Source organism: Aristolochia californica, unplaced genomic scaffold (genome assembly GCF_029961685.1).
Source record: "Aristolochia californica isolate CCGP_79_NKW_82.1479 unplaced genomic scaffold, dmAriCali1.0.hap1 SCAF_9, whole genome shotgun sequence".
In the NCBI taxonomy this organism is placed as follows: domain Eukaryota; kingdom Viridiplantae; phylum Streptophyta; class Magnoliopsida; order Piperales; family Aristolochiaceae; genus Aristolochia; species Aristolochia californica.
The window spans coordinates 27,044,528-27,067,149 of record NW_027182290.1 but is presented as its reverse complement, the minus strand read 5'-3'; the positions used below and the strand labels follow the sequence as shown (position 1 = coordinate 27,067,149).

General features: G+C 36.2%; 1 protein-coding gene across 1 annotated transcript; it reads left to right on the top strand.

The window, feature by feature from the left end:
• Positions 1–7,020: 7,020 nt before the first annotated feature.
• Positions 7,021–22,222, top strand: LOC137941888 (protein EARLY FLOWERING 5-like). Its single transcript, XM_068787498.1, has 9 exons — positions 7,021–7,246; positions 10,711–10,804; positions 16,529–16,614; positions 19,495–19,544; positions 19,642–19,711; positions 19,827–19,908; positions 20,007–20,413; positions 20,985–21,491; positions 21,618–22,222. Exons 1-9 carry the CDS (start codon positions 7,166–7,168, stop codon positions 21,834–21,836), a joined length of 1,596 nt encoding a protein of 531 aa, XP_068643599.1. The 5' UTR covers positions 7,021–7,165; the 3' UTR covers positions 21,837–22,222.
• Positions 22,223–22,622: the final 400 nt, after the last annotated feature.

Here is a 22,622-nt window from a genome sequence, read left to right as displayed (position 1 = left end):
ACACCTCAAACAATTCAACAATAAGAATGGGGTTAAGAGGCATCATGTTCTTCCTAGACAAACAACCAGTCCATTGGCATCTATCACACACACGACAAAACTCATGGGCATCGTTAAATAATGAAGGCCAATAGAAACCACATTGCAAGACTTTAGCCTTTGGTGTTCTCCTACAAATATGTTCTACCTCTTCAACAAAGGGAGCTAATCGTTCACCTAGGGAGCGGCGCCTGTGCATAAAAACACAAAAAGAAACAAAACCAACTATCAAATTATGCTAACAAACTAACTACTGAAAATACGAACTAAATAGAAGAAATAAAAATAACTCCACACAAAATCATCAAAAAAAAAAACAAAAACATGAAATTATGAAAGCAGAAAAATAAATCTAATCTAAGACCATGGAGAACAAAGAAATACACTTAATACGTGCATCCCCGGCAATGGCACCAAAAACTTGATGTAAATTTTTTTTTTACATTGGCTTTTATACCTCACAAGTGTACGAATCGTTCATGTAATCTAGCCGTAAGCGAGGATCATATCCATAGGGAGGACTGAATTTTGTGTATTCGTCAGTCAACTAGCCTAACCAAATATGATGAATTAATCTGAACTAAACACTAATTATATCCTAAATTATCAAGCAATAATCTAATTAACTACTTGCACAACAGGAAACATCAACCCTGAATTTTATCATGATTCGTGCCTCTCTCGAGTGCCACTTACCACGAATCCGGATTCTCAATCTTTGCATCTAGCCCCTCTCGGGCACCTAGAGTTAATGACAGAGATCAGATTACAATAGAATGTAGAGAATCAATTTTCTATTGTGATGATGCTAAAATTATCAACTCTGAATTTTATCATGATTCGTGCCTCTCTCGAGCGCCACGTAATCACGAATCCGGTTTCTCAATCCTTGCGTCTAGCCCCCTCGGGCGCATAGAGTTAAAGACAGAAATCAGATTAAAATACCAAAATCCAACCTAAATTACAATCCTACCCTAACTAGCTAATTTAATCAAATATTCGATAAACATTAATTCTCAAATCAAATTTAATAAACATTCAAAACCTAAGTTCAAACTATAGGAAAATTAAATTACAAAATGACGGATTACTCCCCTTCTCCTTCCTCTCGTTCTCACGGGTGGTACAATTTCCAAAAATTGATGGCTTCGGGTTGCAAGAGCAAGTGGCCGGAGGTAGAGACGACGTTGGCGAAGAAGGATAGAAACCCACGGATGGAGGTAGTGCGGCGGACGACGGAATGGAGCCGAAGTCCTCTGACCAGCTCTCTTGAGTCTCGGTCGGAGTCGGAATAGCTCCGGAAATGGTCGAAAATACGGAATTGGCGCCAGACTCGGGTCACCTCTCGGTCTGGCGAACAGAAAATGGCAGTGTCGAACTCGCCGCGACGGAGACTCTCTCGAGCTCTCCTTGGTTTGTTCTCGGTTGCCGGATGGTGGTGGACGACGGTGACGAATGACGTTCGGAGGGAGCCCTCTCGGGTCTTCCCTCCGAACGGTCGGTGGCTGGAGGGAGACTCTCTCGAGCTCTCCTCTCCTTTCGCCGACGGCTACTCCCCCCTCTGTCGATTCTCTTCCTCCCTGGTTCAATACGATTTTGCCCTAAAAATCACATCCCCCACTAATGGCATTTTTGTAAATATCTTCTTCTCCACATAAAATTCTCCTAAAATTCCATAATTAAATCCATAAAAATCAAGGGAAGTTTGAGGATTTCACGCTTGTAAAGTGGTTGCCCTAGTTTTTTCTTTATATTTGGGGCTCCCCTATTAGGGTTTATCATCAGAGAAGGATCTTGAGTTGCAGCCCGAGAGAGGTTAGATAAAAACACATGTAAGTGTGTGCGATTTCTCTTGTAAACTATTTCATCTTCATAGTGGATTACTGCATCGGCAGAAGACAGGATGTAGTCTCACCTTGAGGCGAACTTGTATAAATCTTGTTGTCTTTTTTTCGTGTTTAATTTTTTCTTCTTCTGTGATTATTATTATGGCTCTCATTAGTTTGGAATTATGGTGTCTAATTCTTAACAGTAATTATTGGAGTACGGGGGGGGGTGCATGGTTTAGTTTCGGGAATCCGAATTCCGTAGTATATTGTGAATCATTTGGATGAAGCGGGTGCGGTGCTTCGAACCCTCGTTGAATTTTTTTCGGTTTCTCTCCCTCTCGGCCTCACACTCCCTTCTCCCTGTCACTATCTTTTCCCCCAAAATACCTCCCAATTTCATTTGATTTCCCCCATTTTGATTTTGATTTTGATTTTCTTCGATTTTCAACATTTCGGTGTCAATTTCTTCAATTCTACTTCGATTCGGCTTCAATTTCTCCTTTCGTCTTTGGTTTTCCAAAAATTTCATAAGGTAAGCCTAAACGCTAATTTTTTTCCTATTAATTTAGTGTTGTATTTGATTTTTTGGGGTTTTCCGTATGATTCGCTTTCATTGCCAAAATTTGTAACTCTTGTGTGGTTGTACTCATTTTCTTTTCCTTTTGTCCACTCAACTATGGTTATAATGTTCATTCTTCGTATTCAATTCTGTTTACCTAGGATGGACTATTAGAATAACAGAGTGAATTTTATGGGCAAGTCTAATTTTCGCTTGAATGTTTCTGTTTGGGGTTATAACGTGACTTATTTATTTATTTATTTGTAAATTAAGTCCGGCTACACTGGAGGGTCTCTGAGTTATTTGTTTTTCTTTCCCTATTTCTAACGTAAGAAAGTGGAGAGGAAGAAGAGAATGAAGGGGGAAAAGACTGCATGAGAGAGCAGTCACGTTGGCGTGTCAGGTCGACCCCTAACCTCTTTATTAAAAGACTTGAATGACTTGCAAGCAAAAAGATCAAATTACCCTTATACCACTTACAACCATAAAACAACAACAACAAAAAGATAAAAATTACATCATTAGATTTGTCTCATTGACATTGTTCTAACTAGAACATTGGAACACAATACATCTACCCTTGAACTCTAACAAAGACAAAAAGTATATAAATGAAAGTAATTGGAGAAAACAAAGGAAAGGATTTTTCTGTTGGAGTATGAAATTGTAGAGAAGCATAAAAGGAGGTATTTATGTTGCCAAGCCCAACAAAGTAAAGCTTTTATGAGAAGACAATTTGTACTACTTGTCTTGAAGCAAATTCAAGATTGATTGTTGGGTATAATTACCTATTATTTGCCTCGATGACTTTTCTTTTCTCTACTTCAGTTTTTTTAAAAATTCTTTTTTGAGTTATTGGTGAAACAAATTTTGTTGAATGTATCCAATTCTGATTTGGCATTTGGACTAGCCCATTACAGTTAAATACCAAAAATAAGTGTGAAGTTACATATACATGCATGAATTGTTGAATTACTTTCTTTGGTGTTGTATTCATACACAATCGGGCTCAATTTACCTTGAATTGTATCTACTATATCTCTAAAATAACTCCATGGCCATACAAGACATTACCAAAAAGTCTCCAATGGAGCTTATCAATGAAGTTCCTCCCATTAAAGTTGATGGAAGAATTGCTGCCTGTGAAGGAGGTAAAATTATTAAGTTGTTATTTATCTGTGCTCCATGCTATCTATCCATACATTGTTGACTTTTTGAATTTATGTATGTCTGCACTCATGTTTTCCTCACACTTTCAATTGCAGATACCAACCCTGCCCTTGGCCATCCAATTGAATTCATCTGCCTTGACTTAGATGAACCTGCTATTTGCAAGTATTTTGGCCTTCGCTTTGTTCAGAATCATTATCACTAATTAGGGATCGAGGAGCTTTCTATAATGCAGCCAAGCTTGCTTATTGTATTTCAACTAAAATTTTCAAACTACTTTTATGAATGAGTGAAACAAGTTCTTTGCATTTGGAAAATAAGATTGTGTACCTAAGATTTTAACTAACCTTGAACGTCATTAATCTTCCTCACTATTTATGTCTATTGGGGAGCCATCCTAAAGTTTTGGATGAATAGCTTTTGGAATAGAATTCTCTCATTTGGAGAGCCATCTTCTGCTAGGTATCTTCAAATACCCAATGAAAAAGGGAAATGAGAGTAAGATAATTTGTGTTAATTTTCGTCACAAGTTGTACTTTTCTTTTTTCTACTTGGGCTGCCTCCAACCAGACAGGGTTTCATAAAATTGTTCAAGCTTCAAAATTTTGTTACATTCTCTATCCTGTCCTTTGAGAATATACTTGATACTGGTTAAAGCTACTTCATACTCATAGATGATGTTATGGTTTACATGAATCGAACACCCAAAAATCCCACCGATACTTCTCATGGCATTTTGGTTTTAAAAGAAATCATGAGGGTTCTATGCTGCTTAGCCATGTCAACCAAACAATGTAAAGTACATATAAGTCTACACTGATAATGGCTCAGGGATAAAGGAAGGTGATCAATTTGATCATTTTTTCCTGTCTAATCATTCTTTTTTATGTTAATGTATATAATATGTTATTAATAAATTAATAATTAAAAATATTATATTCGTTTATGTTATTTTTAACATTATTTTTTTATAATTAATCATGTGAATAGTTAATTAGCTCATGTAATTACTGTATTAATGTACAATAAAATACAATCATTAAATAATATAATATATAATTTATTTAATTATTATATTAATATAATATATAATTTATTTAATTATTATATTAATATATTTTAATTATACATTAAATTACTTATTCGTGTAGTAATCATGTTTGTTTTACCTAATTTGGGGTTTAAGTATTATGTTTTAATTAAGTATATTATTAAAATTTACTCATTCTCTTATTTTTTATATTTTTCTCAATTTGGGGCATTAACACTAGAAATTTTTTTCTAGTGCACATGAACTCATCCACATTAACACCAAGTTTGAAGATGATGTTCATGTCGATGAATGAAATGAATTTGAAGTAGGAGATGGAGATGAACTTCAAATTTTAAGTTCGTTGACCTCCCCCCCCCCTTCCGCCTCTTAGTTTCTCATTGCATCTTCCCAACAACCCTACAACTCAAGCTCTTCACACCATGATCCGCCTATGTAGCAATGCGTGTTTTTTTTTTTTAGTTTTTTTGTGTTTCATTTCACTTTTTTTTTATGTTTCTTTAATTTATTTGGACACTATATTTGTATAGTATATATTTGGATGTTATTTTCATTGTATATAACGCTATAGGTAAAATTTGTTTTATTTTTTGTCTGTATTACTATTTTTATTTTTTATTTTAATGATTATATAGGTAAAAAACAAATGACTAGGAAAAATAAAAATAACAATGTTTTTGGTTAAAACTTTCATCGAAAAAAATAAAATAAGAATAACTAAAAGAATACAAAAATACTTCCTTGGCATAGTTTTTCGTAATTAATAATTCACTAAAAATATAATTAATCTATCTCAATGGAATTTCCCACAAAAAATTTCATTGAGAAATATTTTCAGTATTTATGGATGAAATATTTTGTTGTAAAACATTTTTGGAAAAAAATAAAAAAATAATGATGGAATTCATCTCCATAGATTATTTTTAGGAAAAATAGAAAATTGCTAAATGAAATTTTCCACCAAATTTTTTTAATAAATATTTTAGAAGGAAAAATATTTGTCAGTGAAAAATTACATTGAAACAAGGTTGCTTATTTTCAATGCAATACTGCTTTTTTTGACATAATATTACTCAGTGGAATATCTACAACACATTTTAATCAGTGAATTTTGGGTCAAAATAGGTTTTATGGGAGAATTTTGTCTTTTGTAATTGTTTTTTCGTCAACAAAAACGTGATTTCTTGTAGTGGGTGTGTGTACTTAGTTGCTGACCATAAGTCTTAAGTGTGATGATGTGTTGTAATTTAGATTTTTTGTAGTTTTTTTTTACGATAAAAACAATTAAGCTGCAATAAGTAGTTGAGTTGCTCTAAGATTCAAATACCTTGGGAATGGACTAACAATCCGTAGGGAAAATCGTGAACCACAATTAAATCATTTTGTGCTCGTGGTTGCATGATATAAATTACTTAATTGATACATTCTTGTATGCTAGAGAGATTTTTAAGAGCTAAAATTAAAAAAATAGTCATTAAGTTTGATAAACTTATTTATCCCGCCTTCGACGTTATTTTTGTTAGACCTAACATACACTTATTTAGGGCCAAAAAGATTACGATAATCCTTTTTGTACTTGTTAAAGGTAGTTGCAGTGGATGTTAGTAGACTAAAAGTTTTGGGTGGTGAATACTACTAAGAGAACATCGATAAAAAAATTCTATATTCCTTTTTGTGGTTGTCATTTACTTTGCATTGGAGGAAATTTGATAAAAATTGTGTATTTTAGATCTCTCGTCATTGAGAATTTGACAACAAAAGAGAAATTCATATTGAAATGGTTGCGATGGCCCTTTACTACTACTCTTCCATACTCCATTCCACATTTGCAACACTAAGGGTCTGTTTGGAACCCCTGGAAAAGAAAAGAAAAGAAAATGAGAATTTGATCATTATTATTCTAAAAAATAGTTAGTGAAAATCAGATAATGATCAAATTCTCCTTTTCACTAACTATTTTTTTGGGAATAGTAATGTTCAAATTCTCATTTTCTTTTCCTTGGGATGTTCTGTATGATTTTTAGCAAAATGATTAAGAATTCCACATTGAAATAAAAAAAAAGGGGCACCCTTCTTCTTGGAGCTTATCGAAGCAAGGGAGAACACTTCCTCTCTAGTTAGTGGACCGGTGGGAAAGGAGAGGGGCCCCCTCTCTATTGGTCATATTTTTAATTTTTTTATTAATTTTTAATAATATTATAATGATTGATTTAGCCTCAAATTAATCATTGGCTTTATTCGTAATTAATCATATTCGAAAATATAGCATCCAAGACCGGTACAATCCTTTTAAGCTAAGTAGGAAACAAGCCCGTCCCAGTTTTATCTTCGATATTTTTACTACATCTGACCACACCAATTCGTGGCCCACTAAATTTGTTGCGCGTAAAACCCTCCTCTGAGTTTCGCCTTCTCCGTACACCAAAACAGTGTTAGATAGGGGAAGAGAGCTCTCGCTTGGGTGGTTTTAGGCGAGAAGCATAATCGAGCTTGGAAGCGGGGGTGATAGCAGCGAGGATGAAGACGACCAAGGGTGGAAAGGTCATGAACCCTACTGATGCTTATCGGAAGGAGCTTCGAAAGAAAGAGTTGAAAAGGGTAAGAGCTACAATTGTTCTCTAGGGTTCCCTTCTATCTCTTTTTTCTCCGCTTTTTATGATCTAATTTGTTCGAGTCTAATGTGCGTTATGTGGCGATAATGTTTGAGTTTCTTATTCAAACCATATCTACTTAATTGTAACATTGTTCTAGGTTATTTGCTTTGATATATCTTCCTGGTGTTTCGAATTGTTTTCCCTTTTCCTTGCCCAGGGAGGTAATGAAGGCTTGATTTTAAAAGGCATCGTTGGTCTGAACTATCTACCGTTAAATTTTATAGAATTTTTAGGTATATGCAATATCTTTTCACCACAAGAAAGGGTAGGTAAGATAAACTGATGAAGTTGAAGTTACGTTTTTCTTCGAAAATTATAAATATTAGGTAATAATTGGACTCTCCATTATGCATACTTTTAACTTTTAAAATAAATCCATTCTCTTTATTCTTAAAAAAAAAAAAAAAGAATCGCTAGATCAAGCCGTGATACTATAATTTTCTAAGTACAGACGTGATAGTATAATTCTCCGTTCTTCTCTTAATTTCAATTTTCTGGAGTGACTCTCTTGACATAGTTAGTAAAAAATCGAACAGTAAAATGGTTTTGCACTCAAAAATTTCTTCTCGAAAGTCATTAGGCACGAACTAGACCTTCTTTCAACATGTTTGATTCCCTTATCCAAGAAGAGACATATATCTGTGATACGATCTAAGAACCGTTTGATATAAGGGAAAGAAGAAATAATTTGAGGTTTACAACCTATGATCTTAGAAATTAATGTTAAGGTTGCCCGACATGCATTATGTGTGATAGAAGAAAGGAGATATGTGCCAAAGGGCCTGAATAATGCTTGCATTTTATTGTTGCATGTAATCTTCTTCGACAGAGCATATTGCAAACAGTCAGAATTAATTATCTGGGTGACAGTAATGGGGGGAGAAGAGCACCAAAAGTGGTTGTTGATGTGGTGGCTCTTCATGAAGAATCTGCGACCATTTCCAAAGAACATCAAAATTGAAAGAAAATAAAATAGGAAAACATGATAAATTATTTATTTGTTTATTTATTTATTTTTAAGAGAGGAAAACATGGATCATATTAGGATGTTCTTTTGTAGTCATTTGTAAAAAAATAATTGTGTAGACAAATAGATAGGCAAGAGTTGAACCTGTTTTTGACTCTTTATTCACCTTAAACTTTCAAAGGCTGTCATCAAACTTATATTAAAAAAAACATAAATTTGCATGTATTTGAAGAAAGATAGATATAGAGCAATGATATTCAGCAATTTCGAGACAAAATCTGGTGGTAATTTGTGGGGTTCCTGTGATTGTCATTTACTGTTTGGTGATAGTACTATTATGGGGCCCAGCAGTTCTTAACCTTGGCATAGCATGGAAACACAGTCATTAGAAGAGAAAAAAAGATGGGAAACAAATTGGAGTGGAAAATGTGATATGTAAAATTGAGGACTGAATAGGTAAAGTTTGAGAAAGTTCTATCAAATGCTGATGAAAAGAGTAAAAGCCCATTTAGAAATGTATAAGAAGTGGATGAGATTCAAATAAGATCTATTTGTATTAGATACTATACGGAACAATTTGAAGAAGCATTACATGATAAATTCTTATCGATAGTGTTAGACTAATTAATTGGTTATAATTAATCGGGGCGGAAAATGTGATATGTAAAATTGAGGACTGAATAGGTAAAGTTTGAGAAATTTCTATCAAATGCTGAAGAAAAGAGTAAAATCCCATTTAGATATGTATAAGAAGTGGATGAGATTCAAATAAGATCTTTCGTCTTAGATACTATACGGGACAATTTGAAGAAACATTACATTATAAATTCTTATTGATAGTGTTAGACCAATTAATTGGTTATAATAACTTTTACTTATTTAAATAAGTTGGCTGAAAAAATTCTTGAAGTTTTTATATTTAATCACTTACTATGAGGAAACTTGTAAAACCTATGGTTTCTATATGAAGTTTCAAATAAGCTTCTAACAATTTTTTTAAGAATTTCGTATAAGCTCTGATGCTCCTTAAAGTTCCTTAATGTGTTCCTGTAAATTGCAGAAATGTTTTGTTTTGGTTCAATGTAAGTTTTTGGAGAATTGAGTTTCTTTCCCAATCCAATAAATAGTTTCTGGTATCTATGGTTGAAACTATTTTTGTGTATAAACCATAAATTAAATGATTCAAAGATGTTACTTTTACGTCCGAGCCTTCTATATCTGTGGATCATTGCCTAAACATTTTATGATTTTTATCTCTTAGGAAATGAGTTTCTAATGTGATATAATTGTAGTTTCATCTTATATTTTGTGTTAATTATCCTCTGTGTGTGCATTAGTATTTTATCATATTTTTCTTGTTTGAAGCATGACATGAAGAAGATTTTGTTGAAGAAAGAAATTTCAGGGGATTTTATAATGTCATCTAACGCCGCAGATCTATTTAAATCTGGTTGATCGACTAGATTGGAATATGAATAACTTAACTACTGTTGTCTTAGTTGTGGGGAATTTCTGGTTAATCCAAAAGTGAGCTGCTGTCTTTCATTCTTCATCTTTCCTTTCCAGCTTCGTTCTTTCAGAAACTTTCAATGTCTTAGGATGACTTGGTCTTTCCTAGTTTTCAGAAATTTCTTCAACATTAGATCTATCATGCTATGTAGTGACATTCGTTTCTAACATTTTTTATGCTCGAGTGTCTTTATCTTTAGTTTCATTATTTTGTTTAAGTTATTAGTTCCATTTTGTTTGTGGTGATATGATTCTTTCAAATGAAATATTTGGTCTCTCACGAAGTACATCATAAGTCTAATGAAATCAAGGGAAAAAAAGAAAGTATATTGAAATTATTTGATTTAGTTTTTTAGCATAAGATTTTCCATATCTTTGTTCTTGTATATATGATTTCTCTTTGCTGAAATTTTTGTTGCTTTTCCTAATGCTAGAAATTTGTTTGGTGATTGGGCATGCATGCTATGATTGTGTGGACAGAGAATAGCTTTGTTCATCTATTTGTAGTCCTATTTTGGGGTTTCTACTGTTGTACATTAATTCCATACCACTGTTTCTTTTCAATGGTGTGGGAAATGGGTTTGGCTTATCAGATCGTTGTTTTCTGGTTATCTTTGCCTAGAAAGATAATATGTTGGAGATTTTAAAAGTTTGTAAGGTAATATTTTGTGTAAGACTGTTTTTAGAGCAATATTTCATGTGAGCATGTTCTGGATTTTAGTTGGGTGGTATTTCTATAACTTCTGTAGATTTACGCTCAATATATCTGGATTTCAAAACCCAAATCATGTGAATGGCTTCTGTTATCGGTGTCCCTTCTAAAGGTTTTATTTCTTTTGGATATAGTTCATTCATACTTTGTGATTCTCTGTGTATGGTCATGAATATGTATTGCTTGAACAGTGCTCAGTATTTTGTATCTTTTCTTGTAGAACAAAAAAGAAAGAAAGAAGGTGCGGGAAGTTGGGATTCTGAAAAAGGACCCTGAGACGCTAAAAGAGCAGATTGATAAGTTGGAAATGATGAGTAAGTACTTTGGGCCTTGGATTCTCATGAAGTATTGTTCTTGTTTAATTCTAAATCTAATGGAACGGCTATACTTTTTATCGTTTCCAAAAAAAAAAGGCAATATCCTTTTGATGTTATAACAGAAGTTTGGCTGTATGAATTTGTACTCAGATGCTATTTTAGTGCATTACAATTATTCTTATTTTTCATCAAGCCTTAGAATTATTATTGAACTTCTAAGTTTGTAAAATTTCTCTGATATACTAAGCTAGGGGCCTTTGCAACTACTAGAGCGATATAAACAATTGAGCTTCTTTTATGCTTATATGAAATAAAAGATCAGGCACTATAACAATATATTGAATCAATGGCTGCTTAGTGTAAATTATTTTTGTGAAGAAAATTTAATATTAATTTTTTTGAAAGAGGTAAAAAGAAATAGAGGCCATTATAAGGACTTTTATTTTATATTTCTTTGAGAGTGGAAAAATGAATCACGACAAGTAATTATAGTCAACTTGCAATTTGGCTTCCTCCAATTCATGTTTAGAAATGTAAGGAAAAGATGGTCATCCAAGTGGCCGTATATGAAACTGTGACAGATTGTCAGTACTTTCTCCTGCCTGCCACATGGCATCCAAGTTGCCTTATATGGAAATGTGACATTAGTAAAAAAAAATGTTTAGTGTTGTTGTTATAGAAAAAAACCACAAGCTTTTTGGAGTCTCTTTAGAAGACTAAACAGAATCTCCTAGGAAGCTTCCTTGACAAAATAAGGTATGGTTTACCTTTCATCTCATAGAAACGGATCATTCTTTTAAAAATTTTATTTATATATTTATTGTTCAGTTCAAAGGACAAATATAATGATTCTTGGAATATTTTTGTTTTAAAGGGAAAGATCATACCTTTTTATGCCAAGGAAGCTTCCTAGGAGAATCTATCTTTCACTAGATAGCTCTGTAAAGCAGAGTAAAATGACGTTATTTTGAACTGTGTACGTGTTTTCCTATTCTGGACAAAGCTTATTTTCTCCCACCTTTCCATGTATGCCCTTGTAAGGTAGCTGAAATGGAGTTCTAAAGGATTGTTTTCTTACACGTGTGAATTTTTTCTTAAGTTAAGATGCCAACCCTGAATTTTGTCACCTTCGCACATAGGGAGAACCAAGGTTGTTGGCTTCTGCTTTGAGGATTGATCAGCCTGTCCTCCAGTTGACTCCTCCTTGTCCAATTTTAATTGTTGTTCGAAAGGGAAATATGGGTTCATGTTGGATGTGGTGGTCTCAAATGGATGTTGATGGATCAACTGTCTGGTCTTCTCTTCCTGATTTGGTTACTGTGACGCAAAGATCCTTGTCCATCTCCATCACCTCAGGTTATAGCATGGCAGATTGTTGTTGCCACTGATTAATGAGGGCGATTGACTGGCCATTATTATCTGGGAAACTAGTCTTCACCTTGGTGTTTTCTTTAAATGTTTTTATGAGATCTCTGATCCTATAGAATTTCGATCCATTTAGTAGACTTGTATCCCCAGAACTACTATCAATTCAGCTGGTTTCTAGATTAAGACTGGAGTTTACTTGTGTAAATTTTAGCCCCCTTTGTTGATTTGTTTTGTATCTTCCTTTCACTTAAAGAATTTTGCAGCCCTTGTGTTATTTGCTTGACCCCTTAGTAAAATTTCATTTCACACTGAATCGGAAAAAAAAATGCCATTCTGGCCTATTTTTGTTTGAATGATTTTTGCTTTTCACCCAGAAAGGTGGTTATTGCAAGCAAAGATGAAGAGAGCAGCTTTGTTTTTGGAAGCAAGCTCAAATTTTATAGAAAGGGAAAAGGACTACTAGGACCTAGCAAGAGGCCATGGAAATAGAAATGCAAGAGGACTGATCTTCAAGTCGAGGTAGCTTGAAAACATTATGGCTTATTATGAATGACAAGGTCGGTCTGGGAATGCCTGAGCTGAGCAAAGTGGAAGAGAGCTGGTGTTATCCACCAAAAATTTTCAAAAGAGTTTCAAGATTTTTTGATGGGAAGAAGGACAAGAAGTAGTCATCGAGGTTGGCTAGGTTAGATCTGATTTTGGTGACCATCCTTTTGACGGAGGGCAATTTACTTTTCTATGGGGCAAAGATGGCAGCTAAAGTCTTCCAAAGTCTTTTATGAAAAGAATTTTTAAGGGTGACTAATTGAAGAGGAAAACCCTAGTTAAGTAGAAGGAAGCTGTCAACTGGGAAAAAAGTCCCACATTGAAAAATGAGAAGAAGTGTTAATGCATTATGAGGTTGAATAATAGGCCTCCTAAGTGACTAGTCATTTTGGGATGGAGCTGGATTCAACCCAAAAATCTAGTATGGTATTAGAGCAAGTTGTGTATGGAAAAAGTTCTAGTTTGTGTTCTCTAGGTTATCTATGTGCTGTGGGCTCCATAAGGTAGGAGTCTCTGTGTTGTGGGCTCCATGAAGGAGTCTGTGTGTCCCATTATAGGGTTTGGGCCCATGTCTCAGGCCCATTTGTGTAAAACCTCAATGTGAGGGAGAGTATTGAGTGTAAAAAAAAGCCACACATTGAAAAATGAGAAGAAAAGTTAATGGGTTATAAGTATTGTGTAATAGGCTTCCTAAGTGGCTAGTTATTTTTGGATGGAACCAGCCTCAACCCAAAAATCCAACATAAGCCTTAGAGTATCCTAGAATGGAAGCATTTCTGTGGACGTGATCTTGAGGGATATAGAACATATGTCCACACACTGATTGGTGCACAAAAGTAGGCAATTTTGCAGCCAATGGAACAATCTGATATCTTTTCGTCCAATGAAAACAATATATGAAATTGGGCTCTATTTTGATCATCTTTGGAAAATTAAAAATAAAGATAAGAACTCTGTTATGAAAAAATTAGAAGCAGGCATCATGAAGTCAATTGTCGTTTGCAAACAAAAAGTATTTTAAAAAAGTCCAGCAGTCAAGTGAAAACTACTAACATGAGAGCCGTAATATGCTATCTACCAATGCTATGAGAATAGGACCACTTTCTCCTAGCTTTAGTGGTTCTAGTTAGGGGTGGCATCGAGTTGAGTCGAGCCGAGCCCTAACTTGCCTATGTTCGAGCTGTGCTTGATTTAAATATTTCGAACTCGAGCTCAAGCCGAGCCCAACCTCAAGCCTAAAATTATAATCGAGCCCGAGTCCAATAATTTTAACCGAATTCAAGCTCCAACTTACATTTAAAACTTTGCATAAAATACATGTCAAATAAACTATATATAAAATTATGCATAAATTTTACATAAAGTTGGGCATGACCTCTACATAAAATTGGGCTTAACCTTTTGTACATAAACCTTGCATAAAATTGTCTATACAATTTGCATAAAACATTGCATAATATTATGCATAAATCTTATTCAATAATCAAGCACAAAAACATCATTGAAATATCAATATCAATTTACAACCACCCAAATAAAAACTATACATCCAGTATAAATTTATAAACTCTAGCTCTACATCCAGTATATAACTGGATTATTGAATAGCTTTTGATTTTTGAATAGTCAAACAAGCTCACATTCAGATTCTATGTATGTACAGTTAACCGAGGTCGAGGCGGGTCTTACCATCTGGTCCATTCCAGGCTTTACATCAGCCCACCAGGCTGGATGAGCCAAAATTAAGCTGCTATCCTTACTTTTGCAGCAAACAGCAAAGCTTCACACAAATTTTTTAGAGAGCTTTGTGTGGCTGAATAGACAAAAAGACCCTTTGAAAAAGGCTAACAAGCGGTACGGGATAAGTAGACTACAAAGCGATTAGAGGGATCCTCGTTATTTTGACTTCTTCCATTGCCCTCCTTCGCCGTTGAGTAAATAAAACCCTAGATAGCCTCTTTCCTTGCTTTGATTGAGGAGCGCGGGGGAGTCTAGGTAAATCATTAAATTAGGTCTTACATCTCATAGGTCAAGCTGAAAACTTGTGTCCTGAATTTCACAGGTCGACCAGAAGAAGCCCTCTCGTTGTGCCAAGATTCATACATCTTTTCTTTGGTTTTTAACCTCGCTTTTTGTAGGAGATTTTTTTTGTGCATAACTAGGGTTTTATTGTGATTCGAATGTCGACGGAGAGGAAGAGGAAGATGAGAAATGATTCAATATACCGATTACGCTCAGTTACAAAAACCGATTGAGCGATGAAGATCGGAGGGGAAGAAGATCAGAGAGGAACATCGAAGAAAAAGAAGATGAAATTGAATACAAAACCAAAACTTACCTGAAGGGGGAGATTGCAGTCCGATTCTTTCTAGGAAAGATCGGAAAATCACGGACGAACAAACTTCGCAGCCAATTTTCTTCCGATCTTCCGGAACCCCAAATCCCCATTTCCTTTCCTGATTCCCCGAACTCGTTGCCGCCCGATTCTGATCTTCTCGAGCCCCAAATCCCCATTTCTTTTCTGAATGCCGAACTCGTTAAATTATGAGCCAACTCGCGAGCTTTTGAACCGAACCATGGTTTGCTCGAGCTTGGCTCGTTAACTTAAACAAGTCCGATCTCGATCTCGAATCAGATTCGAGATTGAGATAAACCGAACCGAGCCGGAACCGAGCCGAGTTCGAACTACTCGTGAACCTGCTCTGTTCAATGCCACACCTAGTTCTAGTTGCATTGGATATTAGATTAGGGGTTCGAGGACTGGGTCATGACAAACCAGAATGTTATGGGAATAATCCAGCCATTGACCCAGAAAAAGTACCCATGTCCAGTTCAACCACATAAAAACCAGCAATGCCACCTGATGCTGATGTCAGAATAATGATAAAAATGAAAATTTAAAAATTTAAATATTGAAAGAATCTTGTGATCAGGGGAAGGAGGGGGACCCCTCCCTTGCTGCAGAGAGAAAGAGGGGAAGTGGGAAGGACAGGGGCCTCTCTCCTAAGTGAAGAAAAGAATTGAGGAAGGGGCCTCCAGCCTCTCTGCTTTTGTGTTGGTTTATACACAATGGTCCCCTACCTGCTGATACAGAGAGGAGGAGAGGGGCAATGTGCAGCCTTTCTTTCTCTGTGGGACACTGCCCTTCGACCCCTGCGATTTTGGTAAGTACCTGGGATGTGGGGGAGTTGCCTTGAAGTCCCCATCATCAATGGTGGGAATAGAGAAACTCCTAGATAATGCTGAAAGTGAAGAGAGGTGTCTGGTTCTGCAGCCTGCCCTGAAGGGAGACTTACTGCACTGTGACTCAGCCAACGGCTGACCCAGTTCTGCAGTTTAACTGTTCAACCTGGCCGCGTCAACTGTGTTTTTCTTATCAGATGCGGGCCAAGTCTGGTTCAACTCAGTTCAACTGTCCAGTCTGGTTAAAATTGATTCAACTGACCAGTCTAGTTAAAATCGATTCAACTGACCAGTCTGGTTAAACTCAGTTCAACTGACCAGTCTCTTCTGGCTCTGATAAGTCTGTTATCTATACTGTGAGGTCCCTTTCTTTCAAGTCTCACCAGTATGTGGGGTTCATCATCAAAAAAATTTCAACATTGGATCTTTATTCAGATTTCTCTAATCTTTTTCTTGTATTAGTCTTTACATAAGTTCACCAATCTATAGATAACTTTTGACTTCTGGAGTTTGCCTCTGTGCATGGTCATGCTTGTAGATGTTTGTTGATTGTTGAATTGCTATGCCTAATGTTTTCACCGAGGGAGGTTTTGTGGGTCTAATTTCTGATATTGATTGGAGCAGAGGCAGATGGTGCCCTTGACAAGGCAAGGAAGCACAAGAAAAGACAGCTGGAGGACACATTAAACCTTGTTTTAAAGAAAAGGAAGGTAACTTTTCTTTTTGAAAATTAAGGAGGCTACTCTGAAGATTTATATTTTTAGAAAGAATGAATAGTCAAGTGTTGCATGAATATTGCCCTTTGGGGATTGTGCATGGATTTCTATCTCATCTCATGTTTTTTCTTTTATTCTTAATTTTGGACAGAGAAATTTTGTGTTAGTTTCTGACGTTTTGTACATCATGGACTTTCTTCCTGTAATAATTCATTAGCTAATGTTTCCATATACTAGTATATATTTGAGGAACCTATACTAGTAACTTTTCTTTTTTAAAATTAAGGAGGCTACTCTGAAGATTTATATTTTTAGAAAGAATGAATAGTCAAGTGTTTCATGAATATTGCCCTTTGGGGATTGTGCATGGATTTCTATCTCATCTCATGTTTTTTCTTCTATTCTTAATTTTGGACAGAGAAATTTTGTGTTAGTTTCTGACGTTTTGTACATCAAGGACTTTCTTCCTGTAATAATTCATTAGCTAATGTTTCCATATACTAGTATATATTTGAGGAACCTACATAGTCATGATAAATTTGATATATAATGTATAATATCTTAACCTAGAAAAGAGTTGAATGCGTGATTGGATTCTATTTGTACTTCCAAATGCATAGAGTTATGGTTTATCATGGTTAGTCATTTTTCTCTATTTGAATGATGCCTTGGGGCAATTCAAAATGGTTAACTCCCAAATACAACTGCACACTGCTCAGTGCACGCATATGAAAATAGGTGGGGGAAAGGCCTCTTCCCAAGGAGAAGAAATGTAGGGAAGGTCTAGTGTTTTTATCTCCTATTGCAAAGAAAGCAAGGGGGAGAGGTGGACCCCATTTTTTTGGTTCTATCTTTAGACACTAAGGTCTTTGTTCTTTACGTCAAAACATAAAAAGGTGAGGATTAGAGGGTGATTGCCAGGAAATTTTAAATCCAGGGGTGTCATAATAATTTATTCTTAAAAAGAACAATTATGTCTTCAATCATCGATTGCTTGCAAAAGCGCCACAGCCATAACAACATGGAAAACCTATTAAAATTCAAAACATTTTTGACCTGCATTAAATTCCAAATATTGAGCTGACCTTTTTGACTTGCACGATCCTTTCAAATATTGTTTTAGCCTTTTTGACTCGCATCATCGTTCTAGATATTGGTTTAAACCTTTTTGACTTGCATTATCTTTTCAAATATTTCTTCCTCCAACATTGTATTTTTTGACTTGCATCACAATGATCCCTAGATGTCAATAATGAATGATTTTAGTAAGAGGGTAATAATTTGATGTACGAATCTTACTGAATGAAAGATATATACGAGACATTCTCCTTGATAAAAAGAAAAGTTCCATTGCCTGATCCTTCACATGCTGCAACATTTATAGTAAATTAATAATTACTTAGACATTGGATGAGAATTCTTTCCTAAAATATGGATTAGAAACATGTTACAGGTTTTCTGGTTTTCCTTGTGAAAGTGTGGAAGCTGGCAAAAGTAAGATGCTTAAATTGATAAGAAGCAAGATAGAAGAAGAACAAGAGAGAAAGAGGAGAGTGGAAGGTTGGGGTTTTGGTGAGGTGCGTGAGTGAGAGAGGGAGAAGAACAAGCTCAGCCTCCTTTTTAAACATTTTTGTGACGTAGTTGTGCGCTGAGGGCAAGGGTGAGGGCTCCACCTTCTTTGGGGTCCTCCTTCCTTGCATGATCCTTCTTTCCTGCTCAATGGATGTCTACAAGCCTGCTATGAGGTCGACCAGGTTTAGCCTTTCTTTGAATCTGGAAAGGAAAAGATGATTAAAGTGAGAAAAACAGTTGGAGAGAGAGAAGAACAATCGAGAAAGAAGAGAGTGGAGAGTTAGGGCTTTCAGTGAGGTGTTCGAGGGAGAGAGGGGGGAGAACAAGCTCAGCCTCTCTCTCAAACTCCTCTTCCCTTGATAATTTAATTAATCATATTCAGAGGCTAAACTACCCTTGTGCCCCTTACACCCTTTAGAATTTTCTAGAAAAAAAATATAGGGGAAACTGTAGAAAATACTCTCCTAGTCTCTAGGTATTACATAACTTTCAACCCTTGAGTAGTTGAAAACTAGAACCTACATAGAGCACTTCCTTTCGCCTTGTGGCAATGTGTACTAATTCTGAGGCTAGTGACACCATAAATCTTCAGTAGGCCTTTCTGATGTCAACGTTCAAAGAGTTGGAGGAGACTTGTTCATCCGAAGCATGCTATAAGCAAGAATTATTAATGATTTATAGTTTGTTTGATATATCAAAATTATACAATGCCTTTCAAATAAAAAGTTAAGTTTTACTGACTCAATCTTCAAGGAATGTGTCTGAATCTTCAAAGAACGTCTCTATGGCAAGCTGATTATTGAAGGAGACTCAAAGATTGTCATCAGTTGGTGTTCAAAAGATAGCTCCCCCCTTGGCGCCACTAACTCATCACTGATTGAATTGCTGACATTTTGTCATCTGTTCATTGTAATTGGAATCTCATTCCTAGATCAGCTAACTCTTTGGCTGATAAATTGGCAAAATTTGGAACTTCCCAGTAATCTCTCATTGTTTGGGAAGGCTTCCCCCCTTTGTAATCTGCTCGCTTGAGTTTTTGTCTTAATAAAATTCAGCACCATTTAAAAAAAATAATAATAAATAAAAAAAATTTAATATTTACTGAGCCTTTATTGTTTACTTTTACTTTTAAATCTAAGCCTATCATGTTATTGCATTGTCCGGAAACTACATATGTTATGGATGATTTGCCTTGTGCTTTTTGGCCTTGATTAGATTTTTCATTTTATTTTCCATAAGAATATGTGCAGTTTACCCCTAATACCAATGATTATTCCTATCTAAATATATGTTTTTGAACAGGAGTATGAAGAGAAAATGCATGAAAAGGGTGAGACACCAGTGATGTTCAGGTAAGATTATCCGCAACTTTACTGTAGTTTCTTTTGGTTCAGAATGTGGTATTTGTGAATTAACTACAGAGATAACAGTCCCCTACTGTTCTTTCAGCCATCTGGGGCCACCGAGGAGACGAACTACTGCAGAGGAGGAAGAGAGAGTAAAACATCCAAGGCCAGAGGTCTCTCTGTCTCTCTTTTTCTTTCCTTTATCTCACCTTTTTCTACTTTTTTAATTTGTTTCTCAGCTTTGCCATTTATTTAACCTACTCATGCTTAGCCTCTTCCCGGATGCAGGACTCTGTATATTATCATCCTACATTGAACCCTACTGGTGCTCCACCACCTGGAAAACCTCCTATGTACAAGTCATCAATAGGTCTGCTGGCATTTTTATGTAAATCTCTGAAGGAAAATTTTCTTTTTTAATTGTCTTTTTCTCATCTTGTTTATCTTTTTTTGCATTTTTCACATCAGGACCTAGGATACCTTTGCCAATATCATCAGGTGCTGGTGCATCATCTTCAGGGTCAGAGCTAGAGGGTATGGATTTAGCTGTACCTCCGCCACCACCTCTGCCACCTCTGCCCTCGACAAAGTCAGTTGAATCTACTTCTGGCAACGATTCTACTACATCATCTTTACCTCTCCCACCACTGCCTCCAAAATCAATAACAGAATTAAGTGTTTCTTTACCTCTGCCACCACTGCCTCCACCACCTCTTGGTCCACCATTAAAAGACATTCCTATTCATGCACCTCTACCTCCACCCCCGCCACTTCCTCGACTTTTGCAGCCTCCTCCACCTGGCATTAATGAAATTGAAAGAGACAAAATTCAGGATGCAGAAGCTGATGGTCCAGGACTGAAGGAGCAAGATCTGGTACACTTTTGTTTTATTTCTCTTTTTGTTTTAGAAACTTTATCAATATTTTTTCTGCTTCTCATGCCAATGCTTTTGTTGGATGAGCATATATGACTTCAATTTTCTTTTGTCTGTTTTTTCTTTATCCTTAGTGGGGCTTGGTATTGATATCTTTTCTATACAGATTTTTATTTTAACTTCGATTTTATAGTCTGGAGTTGCCATTTCCTTTTTGGCATTTGAATTTTTGAAAACTGCACAATGGTAGACATTAAATTATGCACTGAATCCACTTGAGCCCTGTTGAAGGTGAAACCCATATCAGAGTTTGATGAGGAGCATGATCCCCGTGAATTCAGCTTTTGGTTCAAAGTTCACATTCCGGGGTGGGGGGGTGGGGATTTAGATCTTACCATGGGATATGGGGTGAGGTGCGTGTTAATCTAGATTAAAAGAAACATGATCCCCTCCCAGACTTGCATATTTGGTTTGAAAGCTGCATTTGATAGTCAGAAGAATTTTCTGACAGTCGCCTTGAATGGTGAAGATGTGTTAATAGCCATCGTAAAAACACATTGCTCTTTTGCAGGCCTCATCTCCACCTCCACCTCCCGGGTTGCCCCCAAAGGCAGTGAATCAATCTAGTGGACACAGTGATTCTGGTGACAGTAATGCTACAAAAGATGCTTCGAAGATGATTCCTCCCCCACCGCCTCCAAGACTACAAGCAACATTACCTAGGCCTCCTGCAGGAGTCACTGTTTTACAACCTGATGTACTACCCCCCGGGATCTCACGGTTTCCCCCACCCCCACCAGATACAAGGCCTCCACCATTACCTGTTCCTGGACTTCCCCCTAATCGGCCTCCACCTGGAATGGGAGCCTCTTCACTGCCACGACCACCTTTCGGCCCACCTCCTGGTCCACCTCCCATTTTTAGACTACCTCTTTTGCCTGGTCAACCATTTGTCCCAGAAGATGATCTTGCTGTAGGTAGACCAGCTGCACCTCTGAAGCCTTCCTATGTTAAATCTGCAGCATCTACTGTTGTGAAGAGGCCATTGGCGCAGCACACACCTGAACTGACAGCAATGGTGAGCTATTATATTAGATACACTCAGCAGTTATCTTGTTATTCAGTGTGTTTCGGGGTTGGAATCATCTTATGATCGATTTTAGCCTTGACTGATGTGTCCTAATGTTTTTTTATCTGATATCAGGTCCCTGCATCAGTGCGTGTGAGGAGAGAGAGTGCCATTCTGAAACCTAAACCAAAGATGCAGCTAGCTACATTTAAGGCTGCTCCTCGACCTTCGCTAGTTCCAACCCCAAAATTGGACTCAACAGGTCAGCCTTCTGCACCAAAGTCGCATAGTATTGATGATTCATATACAGCCTTCTTGGAGGACATGAAAGCACTGGGTGCACTTGACAGTTAGACGAGTAGCCTGGTCACTCTCGAGTGAGAAGCATGACGGGAAAACAGATTCTTGGGCATTTGCAAAGGCAGTAACGATCTTGGGCTTGTGAGCGCCTGTTTTTGAAATTGTTTTGCGTTCGTTGTATGTGCGCAATAGTGTAGATGTTTTATACAGTTTAATTAAGTTTAATTGAAGCAGATGCTATTCAAAAGACTCTTGACCCGTAAGCAGTGTAATCCTCTAGATTGGTGAACTCACGCAGTACCCTATAATCAAGGAGATCATCTTGTCTTGCACTATCATTGTATTTGGGATATTTGGTTTTCCAAACCCATAAAGCTGACATTGTAAGCCCCAAAGAATTGTTTGAAAACTTATTTGGATGTAAAAATTACTCTTTCATTTTCTTTTCCTAATAGCCCTTTTATTTGACTATAACGGATATAGACTAAGGAAAGGCAGAGTAAATGATTTTTTCCCTAGATTGTATTGAGTGATCTCTCCACATTTGAGAGTAAAAATGTTGTACTGCTAGATCACTCACTTTGTAAGACTGGGACTCATAAATGCTTGTAGTTGCTAGAATTCCAGCATTCTTCTCAAATTTAGGAATTCATCTAGTAATGTTTTTATTTATTTATTTATGAATCTACTAGGATTTACTTTTTTCTTACTGAATTCAGAAGTAAAGATAAACTCAAAATAAGCATTTTCAAAATCTGACTTACTTCTAGGAATCCCAAGAGATGTTTGTAACTCGTACAATTTGGGATTTTGGGTGCCATTCTAAACTTAGAGAGAGGG